At 39.0% G+C, this 13708-nt stretch overlaps 1 protein-coding gene across 1 annotated transcript; it reads right to left on the bottom strand.

The window, feature by feature from the left end:
* Positions 1-4778: 4778 nt before the first annotated feature.
* On the bottom strand, positions 4779-8661 carry LOC126485732 (X-box-binding protein 1). Its single transcript, XM_050108896.1, has 4 exons — positions 8261-8661; positions 7974-8070; positions 5396-5730; positions 4779-5011 (listed from the first exon to the last, which is right to left on the bottom strand). Exons 1-4 carry the CDS (start codon positions 8521-8523, stop codon positions 4927-4929), a joined length of 780 nt encoding a protein of 259 aa, XP_049964853.1. The 5' UTR covers positions 8524-8661; the 3' UTR covers positions 4779-4926.
* Between the last annotated feature and the right edge of the window lie 5047 nt (positions 8662-13708).

Genomic DNA, 13708 nt, shown 5'->3' with positions numbered 1-13708 from the left:
ATCCTTCATTCTCTTGAGGAGAGATATGGGTAATCTATCAGCCTTAGATGTATAACATTAAGTTATTTTAAAGTGGCTCCATTTATTGAAATGTTTAGGTTCTTGATTACTGCACTTTTCTAGTAAGTTTTCTCTTATAATTTCTAGTTTATAGGAAATATTCCTATCATTAAAAATTTCTCTATCTTTGATGGGAGTGTATTGACCTTAGCATTCACTCTAGTACGGAAGGAAACCTCAGCAAAGGTAATGACTTACATTATCTGTCTCTTCTACCTCTGGCACATTTGTGGATTCCAAAGATGTAGGTCTTTGAAGTTTGCATAATTAAATTCAGTTGGTTTTTGTTGGAGTGAACCTGTTCAAATCTGCTGCTTGAATTTGTCCTTTCTGATTTTTGAAGTGAAATGTTTCTCATAGTTTCATTGTGGTAGGAGTCCTGCCTCTTGATATACAGTTGCATTAGGTATTCTGTCAGTTTTCCGGTTATTCTTACCATTTATTATTATGCAGACACCATCTTTAGTGTTTGTAGACTGGTGCAATGTAATCTAAGATGGAACCAACAAATGAATTACAGATGTATATGACAGTTTGGTCATTCAAACCGCTTGTTCGGTTTTGTAACACCCTTCAAAGGACAAGTACTTTTCTCACTTAGTCAATGGCATTGTAAATGTTGTGGTTCCACCACAGTGTTTGGTCTAACGTTGTTCATACGGGCAAGTGGCCACAACAGAGCCCCACAGCTGACAATACGTACTTGGTTTGGCCTGGTGGCGGTGAAACATCTGTTACTAAGCATGTGGCAGTTAACATGTTAACAGTCTTTTCAGTAATTGTTTCATTCCAAAGAAACACTACTACTTAATTCACTTCTTCATATTTTTCTGACAGAGTATGAGAAGGAGAATATAGAGTATTTTTTGCATATTTGGTTTTATATTGAAACCTTTGAGCTACAGTTCAAACGTATTGATATGAGTACAGATGTATTCAACAATTAGCACAATGCACCGTCATTTCATCAGCATGGGGAGTTAGTCTTCTCTTCTACTACGTCAGAAAGGGAACATCTGACATACATTAAGTATAAGGTACATATGAATGCAGGATTGTTGCACCCTTGGATTAGATCCAGTTTTCATTCCATAGATCCAAAAAGAGATGATTCTCACATGTGTGGAACAAGTCAAAAAGTATGACATACAACTTTTGAATATAATACTCCATTCCATGGTCATTTATCACGATATTATCTGACTATTTGGATACATTACAGTAAACTGGAACTGCTAAGATTTACGAAATTAACACACTATTAGAATGAAACATAGTTATACACCCCTAAATTTATCAACACAAAATACCTAATCTTGACTTGTGACAAAGTGCCCTCAAAACTGAAATCTAACAAATAATTTTACTTAAGCTGTTGTAATAATCCCATTAAGGTATTCATATATAGAGTTGTAGGAGTTGCCAACCAAAAACCCTTTCAAACTGTTTTCTGTTAAAACTGAGCTTTATCTGAAACCTAGTTTTTAATGGCTGCTGGCAAATTATTGAAAATGCGTGTTCCTGAATATTAGACACCTTTTTGGACCAAGGCAAGTGATTTTACTATATGAAGATTGTTTTTATTCCTAGTATTGGTACCACATATTGTGCCATTGGTCAAAAATTGAGACATTATTTACAACAAATTTCATCACAGAATAAATATACTAAGAAGCAGTGGTTAGAATACCCAGTTCCTTGAACAAGTTTCTACACGATGTTCTTGAATTTACATCACAAATGAATCTTCTTACATGCTTTTGCACTCAAAAAAAAAACTTTTTCTTAGTTTGACAAGTTACCTCTAAATATGAAGCCCTATGATGTAATAGAATGAAAGTAAACATTTTTTAATTTTTGTATCTCCTACATCTGAAACCATTCGCATTGCAAAATACAAACTTGTTTAGGCACTTCAGCAATTCTGTAGTACGCCCTTCCCAATTGAATTATTAAGTTGTAATCCCATAAATTTAAGAGTCAAGTCTCTTCCATCTGCATGTCTTCATACGCATGCTGGATGGAAATCACATATTCTGAACTGCATATAGTGAGTCTTTTCAAAGTTTAATGGCAGTAAATTAGGTTTACACCACTTATTAATGTCAGTGAAAATTTATCAGCCAATTATGTATCTGTACTTAACTTGCTATTTATTTCAATGTTCGTATAATCTGCAAATAAACTTAGCATCTGCCAATGTAACAGACAAGAGGTCATTAATGTACACAGGAGAAAGCAACAGACCAAAGATGGAACCTTGGGAACACCACATTTAATTAACTCCCAATCAGATGAAGACAGATTGCTTACTGCACAGGGATTTTGAAATGACACTCTTTGTTTCCAGTTTGTCACAGAAGACTCTAAAGATACTGCAGCAACTCCAGACATGACGATATTCTTATTTATTCAAGAGAATAGTGAGATTCACAGTCAAAGGCTTTTGACAGGACAAAGAAAATGCCAGTAGCCTCTGATTTGTTATCTAATGAATTAAGTACATCCTCACTGTACATGTAAACAGCCTTCTCTGTATTGGGACCCTCAAAAAACTTTGACGTTATGTTAGTCACGGGCAGATGCTTAAGGCGACACCCAAACACACCCTTTTCAAATATTTTTGAAAATAGCTGGCTAGAGTGGAATGGGTCAATAGTTTTACAGCATCTTTTTTTCCCCCTTCTTGAAAAGAGGCTTAACTTCTGCATATCGTACTGCTGTACGTCTGCTTCAGGCATGAAAAAATCTGGGCCTGCATGGTGTATTTGCAACCTCGATGATTGACTAATCTAAGTGTCAGCAGTGGTGCAAACTGGTGCAGCACACATGCTTTGAGTATAATCCATTGCACCACATTATCTATACATACAAAATTGTGACTACACAGTCACAGTTTAAGACATTGTGTGATGCCACAACATATCTTCAGAACTGCATCGATGGTATAACTTTCCTTTGTGAATCGAACCTGGCCTTGTATTAAGATTGTTTCATCAGTGCATCGTTTTACTCTAGTATTTATAATGCTTTCACAGCCTTTGCCAATTGTTGGCAGCAATGTTATTTATGTAAAGAGGTAGCATTCAACAGTTCAAATTCTTGCACTGATTTATATAAGACTATTGCATAACCATCAGATTCTGAAGTTTGACAATATTATGAAATGGACAGATTGCTACTCACCATAAGGCACAGATGCCAATTCGCAGATAAGCACAACATACAAGATTGCTAAACATGCAAGCTTTCGGCAAAAACGCCTCTTTGCCACAATCTTATTTGATTAACAATCTTTTGTTGTGCTTATCTGTGACTCAACATCTCTCCTTTATAAGGAGTACAATCTATTCCTTTCATACTGTCTTTCTTCCACCGTGGATTTTCCATTGTTGGGTTCTAACTTTTTACTGCAATCTACACGCTGAGCACAGTTTACATCAGCACACTGAGTGCTGTGTGGCCCCCAGCAGCCACATCAGATTCTCACACCTAACACTGTCCTGGCAATGAAACATTCGTCACTGAGTATGTGGCAGTCAGTATATTAATTTGCTTCTAGATTTAAGCTATTTTGTTTATAGGTTCATCTGAGTGTCTCATTAAATGATTTAAAAATAGCAACATCTTACAGTATGTAATTAGGTGGAAAATGTTAGGCAGTTATTGAAGGAATAACTAACACAAATATACATCAGTCAAAATCTCATTACTGATCTGAAAATTAAATGTGTTGTACTCTTTACAATGGTTAGCAAGCAATTTGAGCTGGGAGGGAGTAGCATATATAAAGGATAAGAAGAGAGAGTACTGTAAATAAAATTCCTGCACTCAAACACAAGCACTTCAGAACTTAAGTAAGAGCTTTCTCCTTTGGTTTACACTTTTTGATTCCTGCATCTTCCTAACAAATTGCTGTGAGTTAAGTGTGGAAAGAAGTGTACACACACACACACACACACACACACACACACACACACACACACACACACACACACACAGACAGACAGACAGACAGACAGAGAGAGAGAGAGAGAGAGAGAGAGAGAGAGAGAGAGAGAGAGAGAGAGAGAGAGAGAGCAGGGGGAGGGGGGGGGGACTGACTTCAGACAGCAAGGAAACGAAGTGATGGCATCCTGAAAGTAACTAACTTCATTTTCTCGAATTCTGACATCCTTCAACAATGGTCATTTTACCATGCACAGCACAGGGCTTTCCAGAACCCACTGCACAGAAACAGAGTTAAATTACATCATTTATATACACAGTTTATTCACACATAGACAAATCCTTGAATACATGAAATGTGAATCATCGACTCAAACTGTACAAAAAACTATATGTACAACATAAAATACTTAAATAAGTTAATGTTAACATTAAATGCAGACTGACAAATTTAAACGAGATTGGGAAACAATTCTGTAAAACATTCATTCCAAAGATCTGATACACATTCAGTGGCTGATATTTCACTTTGTGGGGAATCCAGTGATTCATATCCACAATCTGACAATGGTGTTTCTGTATGACAAACTGCTGGAGACTCTGTTTGCATATAAAACGAGGAGTCCGACGATAGAACTTCAGAGGAGTTACTGGAACAGGGAGAAACTGGTTCGTCTTTGCAGTCATTAATCAAAATTTCACTGTCTGTATCCTCTTCGGTTGTGACAACTTCTTGAACAGCTTCTTCAACAAGCATGCCTCCTTCATGTGGTACTATAATGGTTACAGTCTGAGTCGATTCATCGTAAGTGCCATACACTGTTTCTGGTACACTGACAACTTCTTCACTCTTCACAAATTCAAGGGATGGTTCTTTGTGTGACTGACTGTGTGTTTCTGATGACTGGATAGGATTACTTAGTAATCTTCCAGTGGTTTCCATGTCTTTTGGTGTCTGCCCCACCACTTCAGCAGCACAATTGTCTTTCCCCGATTCCCTTGCCTGAAAAATAAATGATATCTTTACAGTTCAAATCAAATTACTTCAATATGTCTTAATAGCTAAACACATACTTATATCCAGTACCTAATAAAGGTAATCATTTAACATAGCTCATCTTGAGCCCCAGATAACAAGAAACTTATGATTACTATTTGCCCAAGTTTCAATACAGTAACTATCTGCCCAAGTTCTATTACAGCTGCTATCACAACTTTCAAAATGCAACCACCTTTTTTACATAATCAACTCGCATGCGAGATTGATAGCTCTTGATCAACTCAACTAGTATTCTGTCATTATCTACAAAGGCCAACCTAACTTATGAACTTTTTGCTGCCTCACATTAAGTCATTCTTCACAATTCATTTTCGAGCAAGAAATTACCTTGCAGACATCCTTCTTCTCTCCATCCACTGTACTATCTCCTTCTCCCAACAAACTGTTTGCCAACTCTTCCAGCTGGGTAAGGTAGTCATCTGAGATATCAGCGAGAAGAGCAGGAAAAGCGTCGTCATCAGGTGTCCCAGGCCCTGAGCCAGCTGCAGACTCTGCCCCTGCGGCAGAGGGGAGGTGGACACTGCAGGTCCAGCAACTGCAGGTCTGCAGCTGACTCCGAGCGCCTGGCAACCACACTGTTGTCTACGCAGTTCTTCATTCTGCTCAGATAACCGCTGATTCTCTCTAAGTAACCTCTCACACTGTGCTGACAACTGGTTTGTCTAGAAGAAGGAAAAAAAATTGACAGAATTTCAAATAATTTATCTTAAGGTCTAACATAGGATAGTAGGTAGGCATATCAATAATGCAGGAAAAGCTAGATTGCTACTTACCATAAAGGTGACAAGGTAAGTTGCAGACAGTCAGAATCTGGCACGAGTTGCCAGAATTGACTCGCTCAGTGTGTGTGTGTGTGTGTGTGTGTGTGTGTGTGTGTGTGAATGAATGACATTTCTCTTTTTGCGATGAAGGCTGTGGCCAAAAGCTTAGGTGTAAGCATCTTAATTATGCCTGTCTGCAACGTCGTGTGTTATCTTAACAGTAAGTAGCTTTATCTTTCCCTATGTTCTTCATCTTAAGATCTTAGGTTTATATTACAATATACTTTAAATTACGTTTGAGTAACTTTATGGAGGGGGGCATGCATGTCTTCAGGAATCCCTTGTCAATATCGTCTCAAATATGTAAGTATATCATGAACTGCATACTAAAATAAACTCATATAAAACATGACTACACCATCTGGTAAGGTTTTAACCATCAAGAGGAACAGTTCATGTGGTAAAAGTTTTGTATCTATCTTATTGCTCTAAACATTTTAAATACAACAGTTTGCCAGTAAAACCAACACAGAATCAGCTTTCAGACTTAGAACTGGCATAGAGCCAAATCTGTTTCCACTCTAGAAACTTTCAATTGCTGGAAAAGTTAAAGCAAGGTGGTTGCTAAACAGCTTTTATGTACATGATAAAGGGCATATTTCTGTACACTGCATTACACACATACAACCGACAGCAGAAACTGTGTGGTGATTGTGTGTACATGTATTTTAAAGATATGGTCATACTCATCCCATTTAGTGTATACCAGGCACAGTATGTGCCACTGACGAATAAGTTTAAGTACTGGTCAGGCCAATGGTATACAAGATGTCCTAATAAAAGACATGTGGCTTCACTTTATAGAAATTTGACAGTGGCTATGACCTTACTGTCAATGCCACTAACAGTAAAGAGGAAAATTCTGAAGGCATATTATTATACCATGTGTCACATTAATGTGGATGGCATTAGAAGCAACTCTAGCTTTGACTGGCTACAATGAACTAATTTGATCAGCATCACTCTGAAGAAATCCTTCCGATATTTAATCATTGCAGTTTAGTGAAAAATTTGGGTGACTAGGCAGATTTAAAACCCATTCCACATGAATGCAAGTCCAGTGCTTAACCAATGTAAGCACAGGGTTTGATTGGAACTTTGTAGTGCATTATAAGTTCTGGCCCTTTTACTGCTTTGATGTAACTTAAGGTTAGTATTTCCTCGTAGAGGACAATTTTTTGTCAACATAGAACTCAATTGATTATCTTGACCTCAGTTTATGAGATCCTCATTAGTTATAACTTTAAGGTACAGATGAGAGGAAGTGAGTTCTGGAGAAGTAAAAAAAAATTTTTTGTGAAACAAATGGCTTCATAAGGTAGAAGCCAAACTTTTCTAGAAAACTTCACATATCTAGTTTGCCGCATATAAGTTTTATTAGTAAGGCTATATTTTCATTCCACCTGCCTCTAATGGCATTTGTAACTGTCACCCTTTTGTACACTACACATGCTGTAGCATGAGCTGCCTCTATTTTTCCATTCAAAGTGAAATATTTTGTGGTGAACTGTCCCTTTTACTGAAGACAATAAATATATGCTTCTTCAACATAGTAAAGCTATGTGATCCATTCGTTATGCTTATCAAATCAATCTTATCCAATTTCACCAACAAATGTTAGTAATGTGACAAGTTATTTAACTTAAAACACTGACATCCACATCACGGCAGGAAAGAAATGGAGACATGAATGGGATGACGGGAATAACCTAATTAATTCATGTTCTGAAACTAAATTCTGAGATCAGACAGAGGGACAATTATAAAAAAATTGGTAAAGATTATGGTTGTGAAGGCACGACTTATCCGTAGCACGAGGGATCCAATTTGAAAAGTGTATTCAGAGGTATAAGAAAATAACGTACCTACACAACAAACAATATACGTTAACAGAATATTGATAATAGACGTAAGGAAACTTAAGTCAGTATTATTATATCAAACATTTTTATAAAATGAATGTTTTACGCAGACATGTTTTTAACAGAAGGGTATGAAGCCCATTAAGAACTGTACAAACATCTAACAGAACAATCAGTTATCTCTGGAAGATAATTTTCAGTGCTGTCCTAAGAACAACCTACCTTTTCTCTTAGGTCTTTCACTATTGTTTCCAGTTCGTCCATTTTAGCCTTTTTTCTGTCTCTTGACGTCTGCGCAGCAACTCTGTTTTTCAGTTTCCTATAAAATGGAGACCACATGAATAAGACGCAAGCGAACAATCCAGAACATCGCAAAATACACCTCTTACAATGTTACGGTCATGTTACGAAATATGTGGCTTCACTTTAAAACTAATCAGCTTTGTTCGTGAATTAATACTACCGTAATAGCAACAAGACTGTGTTTAATTTCACATAGGCCTACTTACTTCCGCTGAAGTTTTTCTTCTAGCGTTAAGTGGTCCAGTCTTCGTTTTCTGCTAGGCTGTCGCTTTTCTTCCACATTTATGTTGGTAGTTGGAATGCGTGGAATTTTTTCAAATGTGCTAATGCACGTCAATGGAGAAGAATTTGTGAAAAGCATCGCATCTTCTGGTTTTGTACATATAACGTTTCTCGGCGCAACTACCGAAGGCAGTTTGCCGATACAATTTGACAATGATGGTATAACAATTGTCCGTGTCGCTGACATCTTCGTAAGAAAGCCACTCCACAAAACAAAGATATACTAGAAACAGCACTATTAAGTTTGGGCCCAGCCAAACGTCACTCAGCACACCTAACCTCCACCACCGACTGCCACGCTTACACTACTGCGTTTCGATCGTTGCTTGCGGTACCCACCCACCGGCTGATGAAACTTCCAGAGTAGCTCCGCCAGCTGTATACGTCACAGTCACGTGGGATCCTTGTGCCAGGTGTATTATCCATTAATGTACTGATGCAAGAGTTCAAGCAGTTGCCCGGAACACGGCGCACAGCTAAAATGCTCAAACAATGTCTATGGAACAACTGATTGTCATAAAAAGCAAAAACAATGAGTTACGTCATCCAGTGATTTACTATAAACTGCAGTCTACAAGCGAGTCGATGGCACATAATGGCACTTCTCAAGAGAGATCAAAGTTGCGTTACTATATTCAAGTAAACTATATATTTCGCGTAATAACACGCCAAAATAGGAGCCGTCACAAAAAAAATAGGTACTTCAAGGTCATCTCACCGTCTCACAGCATTGTTAGTTAGTGGTAATTTCAAATGTTGGTAAAAATTGCGAAAACAATATTAGACATCTGTATTTTCATGGTGGAGTATTTTCCAAAAGAAAATCCCTGCCAGCTGCTACGAAAAAAATCAAAATTAACGTTACAAGAAATATGGAAGAAAAATAATTTGTTACTTCAACCTGTTGATAAAATAGACCTACTGACATATTCGGACTGAAAAAAAATATGAACATTCTGAAAGTTTATAGATGCATGTGATATACATTTTATAGTGAAGACATTAAAGTATACCGATATAAAAATAACCGTAAGAGGTGTGAAACTGTTTCTCGTGTGCAACGAAAAATGTCGTCGCGGATGAATTTCTGTTTTGTTGGACCTTGTACAACATTACAGCGAGAAAGCTGTAAAATTAATTTTGGTCACATTGGAGACTGTGCGTGGCAGCCCGCGAGTACTTTTGTCGCCACAAGGATTTTTGTTCCGACGGCTCGCCTTAATACGACCTAGAATACCCCCTACCTCCCGAAGATTTTTTATTTGGGATTCTTACTGTCCTTCGTCACTTCACTGCAGCTATCATCCAGATCACCGATATACGCTACACAAAAGTAACTATAGGTTTTCATTCCACTAATTCCATTGAAGTCAAGCAAAATACATTTGTGCGCACTATGAAATACAAGTTTTATCCAGGTGTACTGTAAGACTATCGTCCTCAGGACGCAATATGTTTATTGTACAGAAAACGTCGTTCTTGCTGCGACAATGTCGCTGTACTTCATTAAAAAATTTCTTCCTTCATTAGGCCCTCTTACCAAGTGAGCGGAAACGACAAAGAACGGAGGTCTCTGGTCACAGTAATTATTTTTTTCACCAAGATCACCCTGTATTTTCTAGACGCCGGATATTCTCATCTGCCGCAGTACATAAATACATTTCTACGCGTTAACTTAAGGCTAGCCGGCCGCGGTGGCCGTGCGGTTCTGGCGCTGCAGTCCGGAACCGCGGGACTGCTACGGTCGCAGGTTCGAATCCTGCCTCGGGCATGGATGTGTGTGATGTCCTTAAGTTAGTTAGGTTTAAGTAGTTCTAAGTTCTAGGGGACTGATGACCTAAGATGTTAAGTCCCATAGTGCTCAGAGCCATTTGAACCATTTGAACTTAAGGCTAAAATCGACAAATTCGCTAGATTTCCGTTTTCATCTGTATACTTTCTTGGAGAATCAAAACACAAGTCAATGCACCGTTCCACGGAAGACTGAAACGACATGTGAACACACGATATCGCACGGATACGCTGAATATTCAGCCGGCGCTAAACTACGGCACTGTTAACAGTGTGGCAACAAAGCTATGCGGCGGGCGAATCACAGGTCCTAGCGCCTGTGGACTGCATGTAACGGGCGTTAAAAATTGTACAACAAAATTTGCAGTCATGAACTAACGATGTTGATGAGATAAACATATTTCTTAGCAATGAGTGGAAGCATGTTTCACTTTTACGTTGTTATGAACTCTGCTCAATGAACGAGTATTCTGAGCTTTGATAAATATTGGATTTTAACCTTACACACTATTTCTGTAGATTAGAATCAAAACTCAAAGGAAATTTCATTTATATAAAAGTATAAGAATGTAGTCGCTGTTTTGAATCTGAGTCGCGTAAAAGATTATGAAGTGTCAGCTTCTGAGTCAGAAGCAGGAAAACAATTCTTATGGAAGTACATATCTTCTGATAGCAACGTAAGTGTCTTTTTCAAACGACCGAACCTTACTCTAGGGAAATTCAAAATTAATGTGGTAATATGATTCTCTGTGACAATTTTAAAACAGATTTCCCACAGAGAAAAATTTGTAAATACATCTTGTTCCACGCTAAGATCAAGATTGGCGCCTTGTAATTATCCCATCTGACTACTGGACTGTGAAAGTTTCATCTGATGATCTCAGTATGAATGGGGTACTTACGTCCTGAACATTCGATTACATCAGCCGGCCACAGTGGCCGAGCGGTTCCAGGCGCTTCAGCCTGGAACCGCGCGACCGCTACGGTCGCAGGTTCGAATCCTACCTCAGGCATGGATGTGTGTGATGTTAGGTTAGTTAGGTTAAAATAGTTCTATGTTGTAGGGGACTGATGGCCTCAGATGTTAAGTCCCATTGTGCTTAGAGCCATTTGAACCATTCGATTACATCAGGAGGTGAATCTGTTGGTCGATATAAGCATCCAGTTATAATTGTCTGCCAACTCCTGATAGCGTTGCGCTAACGATCTCGCATACAGTTTCAATTTCTATTTCGGCAGATCAGAGCTGCTTGTCTACAGTGACAAATACACCATCCTCTTTACGCACACCTAAATTTTCCCCAAAAATCTCATTGCTGTCAGCTTCAAGTTTTAACAAGCTTTCTGTATCTAGTATTATGTAAGCTTCACTGCCTTTTAGGAGCACTTCTAACTCTGGAACTTTGTTACAATATATATATATATATATATATATATATATATATATATATATATATATATGAGATTTCACACACATTTGAATATATATATATATATATATATATATATATATATATATATTCAAATGTGTGTGAAATCTCATGGGACTTAACTGCTATGATCATCAGTCCCTAAGCTTACACGCTACTGAACCTAAGTTATCCTACGGACAAACACACACACCCATGCCCGAGGGAGGACTGGAACCTCCCCCGGGACCAGCCGCACAGTCCTTGATTGCAGCGCCTGAGACCGCTCGGCTAATCCCGCGCGGCTTTGTTACAGAAGCTTCCCCAGTTAACTGTTAGGATTTTAGTACTGTCACCTGCGTGTGTGTATGTGTGGGGGGGGGGTGAGGGGGCGGCATTTCACTAGATCTTGTGTGCACCCCACACACAGTCAGCTACTTGAGCTGCAGTCTGTGATGTGTAGTGCACACCTGACCCTTTTAGCGAGCCTTAAAGTTTTCAACCCTACGGCCCTAGTCTAGGAAGTCACAGCCTAACTTGTTACAGATCCTTCGCAGTCTCTGGTTCAACCCATCCACTCAGAACTAAGGGGTCACAATCTGATCTGTGGACAATGGAGCAGACTGTGAGTTTCATTGTAACTCCAGGAGCAGGACTGGCATTCTCAACCGTATCTGGCAGTCGCTGGAATGATCCAAGTATGACATTGGACAGACGACAGGCATCGTTTACCCCAACGTGTGCCACAATCTGTTGTTGTTTACATCCTGTTCCCTCAATGGTTGCTGGAGTAGCCTCTTCAACGTCTTGAATAAGGTCCTCAGTCACAAACACTGAGTGCACATGGTGTTCCTTTCCATCCCTCTCTGCTATTTCCGTAAGGGGTGCCATTATTTGCCACACGTCTGAACTGCCGACGATTAATGCCCCCCTACCATTTTGTATTTGTCTTCCCTTGACATGGGACTCACCAGGTTTTCCAACACGTGGAATGGGTCTCATCGGCTCAGTTGCGATTTCAGTGGAAGACAGCCCTCGAATTTGTTGGTTAGGGGGATGGGTGAAACTCCCTGAGTTCTCCCTGTCCTTGTCTCATAGAACACTTAGACCTACCATTCACATGCCACTTCCAGTCAAGTGGCTGACTAGTGACAGATCCTGTATTTCTACGGAATAGAAAGTATCCACAGGAATGGATGATATTAGTTGAGATACCTCTGGTATCCCTGGCACATAAATCTTTGGTGCCCCCAATACACTCATTCGCAGCAGCTTCCAATCGCTTGACAATTGTCAGGACTATTTCCAGCTGCTTACGAACAGCAACAAACTCTTCCTTTGCCCGAGAACAGCATACACGGTGGGGCTGCGTTTTGACAGGTACAATATTTTACAGATTACTAAACAAACAACTTTCAATTATGCATGCTCATTATCTTTAAATTCACGAGTCTGATCTATTACAAGTATTGCTTGTAGCCATTTAGAACTGAAGCGATTAAGAGCCATAACGAGACACATATCATGACAACAGAAAAATTTGGTACAAAATTTACTGTTTCTTAGAAACATTTTTATGTTCACTAACAAATTCGACTATAGCGGTAATTTACTTTACCTGCAGACAATGTACATCTCCGTGACAAGAGAAAACGAATGTGACACGATTTGTTTGTTATTTACAGTAACTGTAAATCATGAAAGTCGATTCCCTATAATATAGGTTATGCACAACTGACGAAAATTCTCGAGAATAAGCGTTTGCAAGCGTCCGTAAATTCTCAAAAGTGTTTCTTTTTATGCTAAGATATAATGAAATTAGGGAATGATTGGATTCGGACGAGGATACTGTGACCGAAAGTGTCTATGATGCACAAATAAGGTTTTCAGTTGACTATATAGTACAAGTTATGAGTCAGTGGACTATCAAACAGGTTTCAGAGTACCGTGGTCCTGTGCTGAACAAATACAAAACCTCAAGGCCATCCTCAAACACAGTAAGAGACGAACCAGGCAGTGAGGTTCAAAAATGGCTCTGAGCACTATGGGACTCAACATCTGTGGTCATCAGTCCCATAGAACTTAGAACTACTTAAACCTAACTAACCTAAGGACATCACACACATCCATGCCCGAGGCTGGATTCGAACCTGCGACCGTAGCAGTCGCGCG

This window comes from Schistocerca serialis, chromosome 1 (genome assembly GCF_023864345.2).
Source record: "Schistocerca serialis cubense isolate TAMUIC-IGC-003099 chromosome 1, iqSchSeri2.2, whole genome shotgun sequence".
Classification (NCBI taxonomy): domain Eukaryota; kingdom Metazoa; phylum Arthropoda; class Insecta; order Orthoptera; family Acrididae; genus Schistocerca; species Schistocerca serialis.
This window is presented reverse-complemented; position numbering and strand designations above follow the sequence as displayed.

Bases quoted from the DNA above. Each gene is read 5' to 3' on its own strand.
- LOC126485732 (XM_050108896.1), bottom strand. From the start codon at position 8,523: ATGTCAGCGACACGGACAATTGTTATACCATCATTGTCAAATTGTATC. The intron at 8,071-8,260 runs GTAAGTAGGCCT...TCCATTTTATAG, and splicing joins GAAGAAAAACTTCAGCGGAA to GAAACTGAAAAACAGAGTTG. The intron at 5,012-5,395 runs GTAATTTCTTGC...TTTATTTTTCAG, and splicing joins AGAAGAAGGATGTCTGCAAG to GCAAGGGAATCGGGGAAAGA.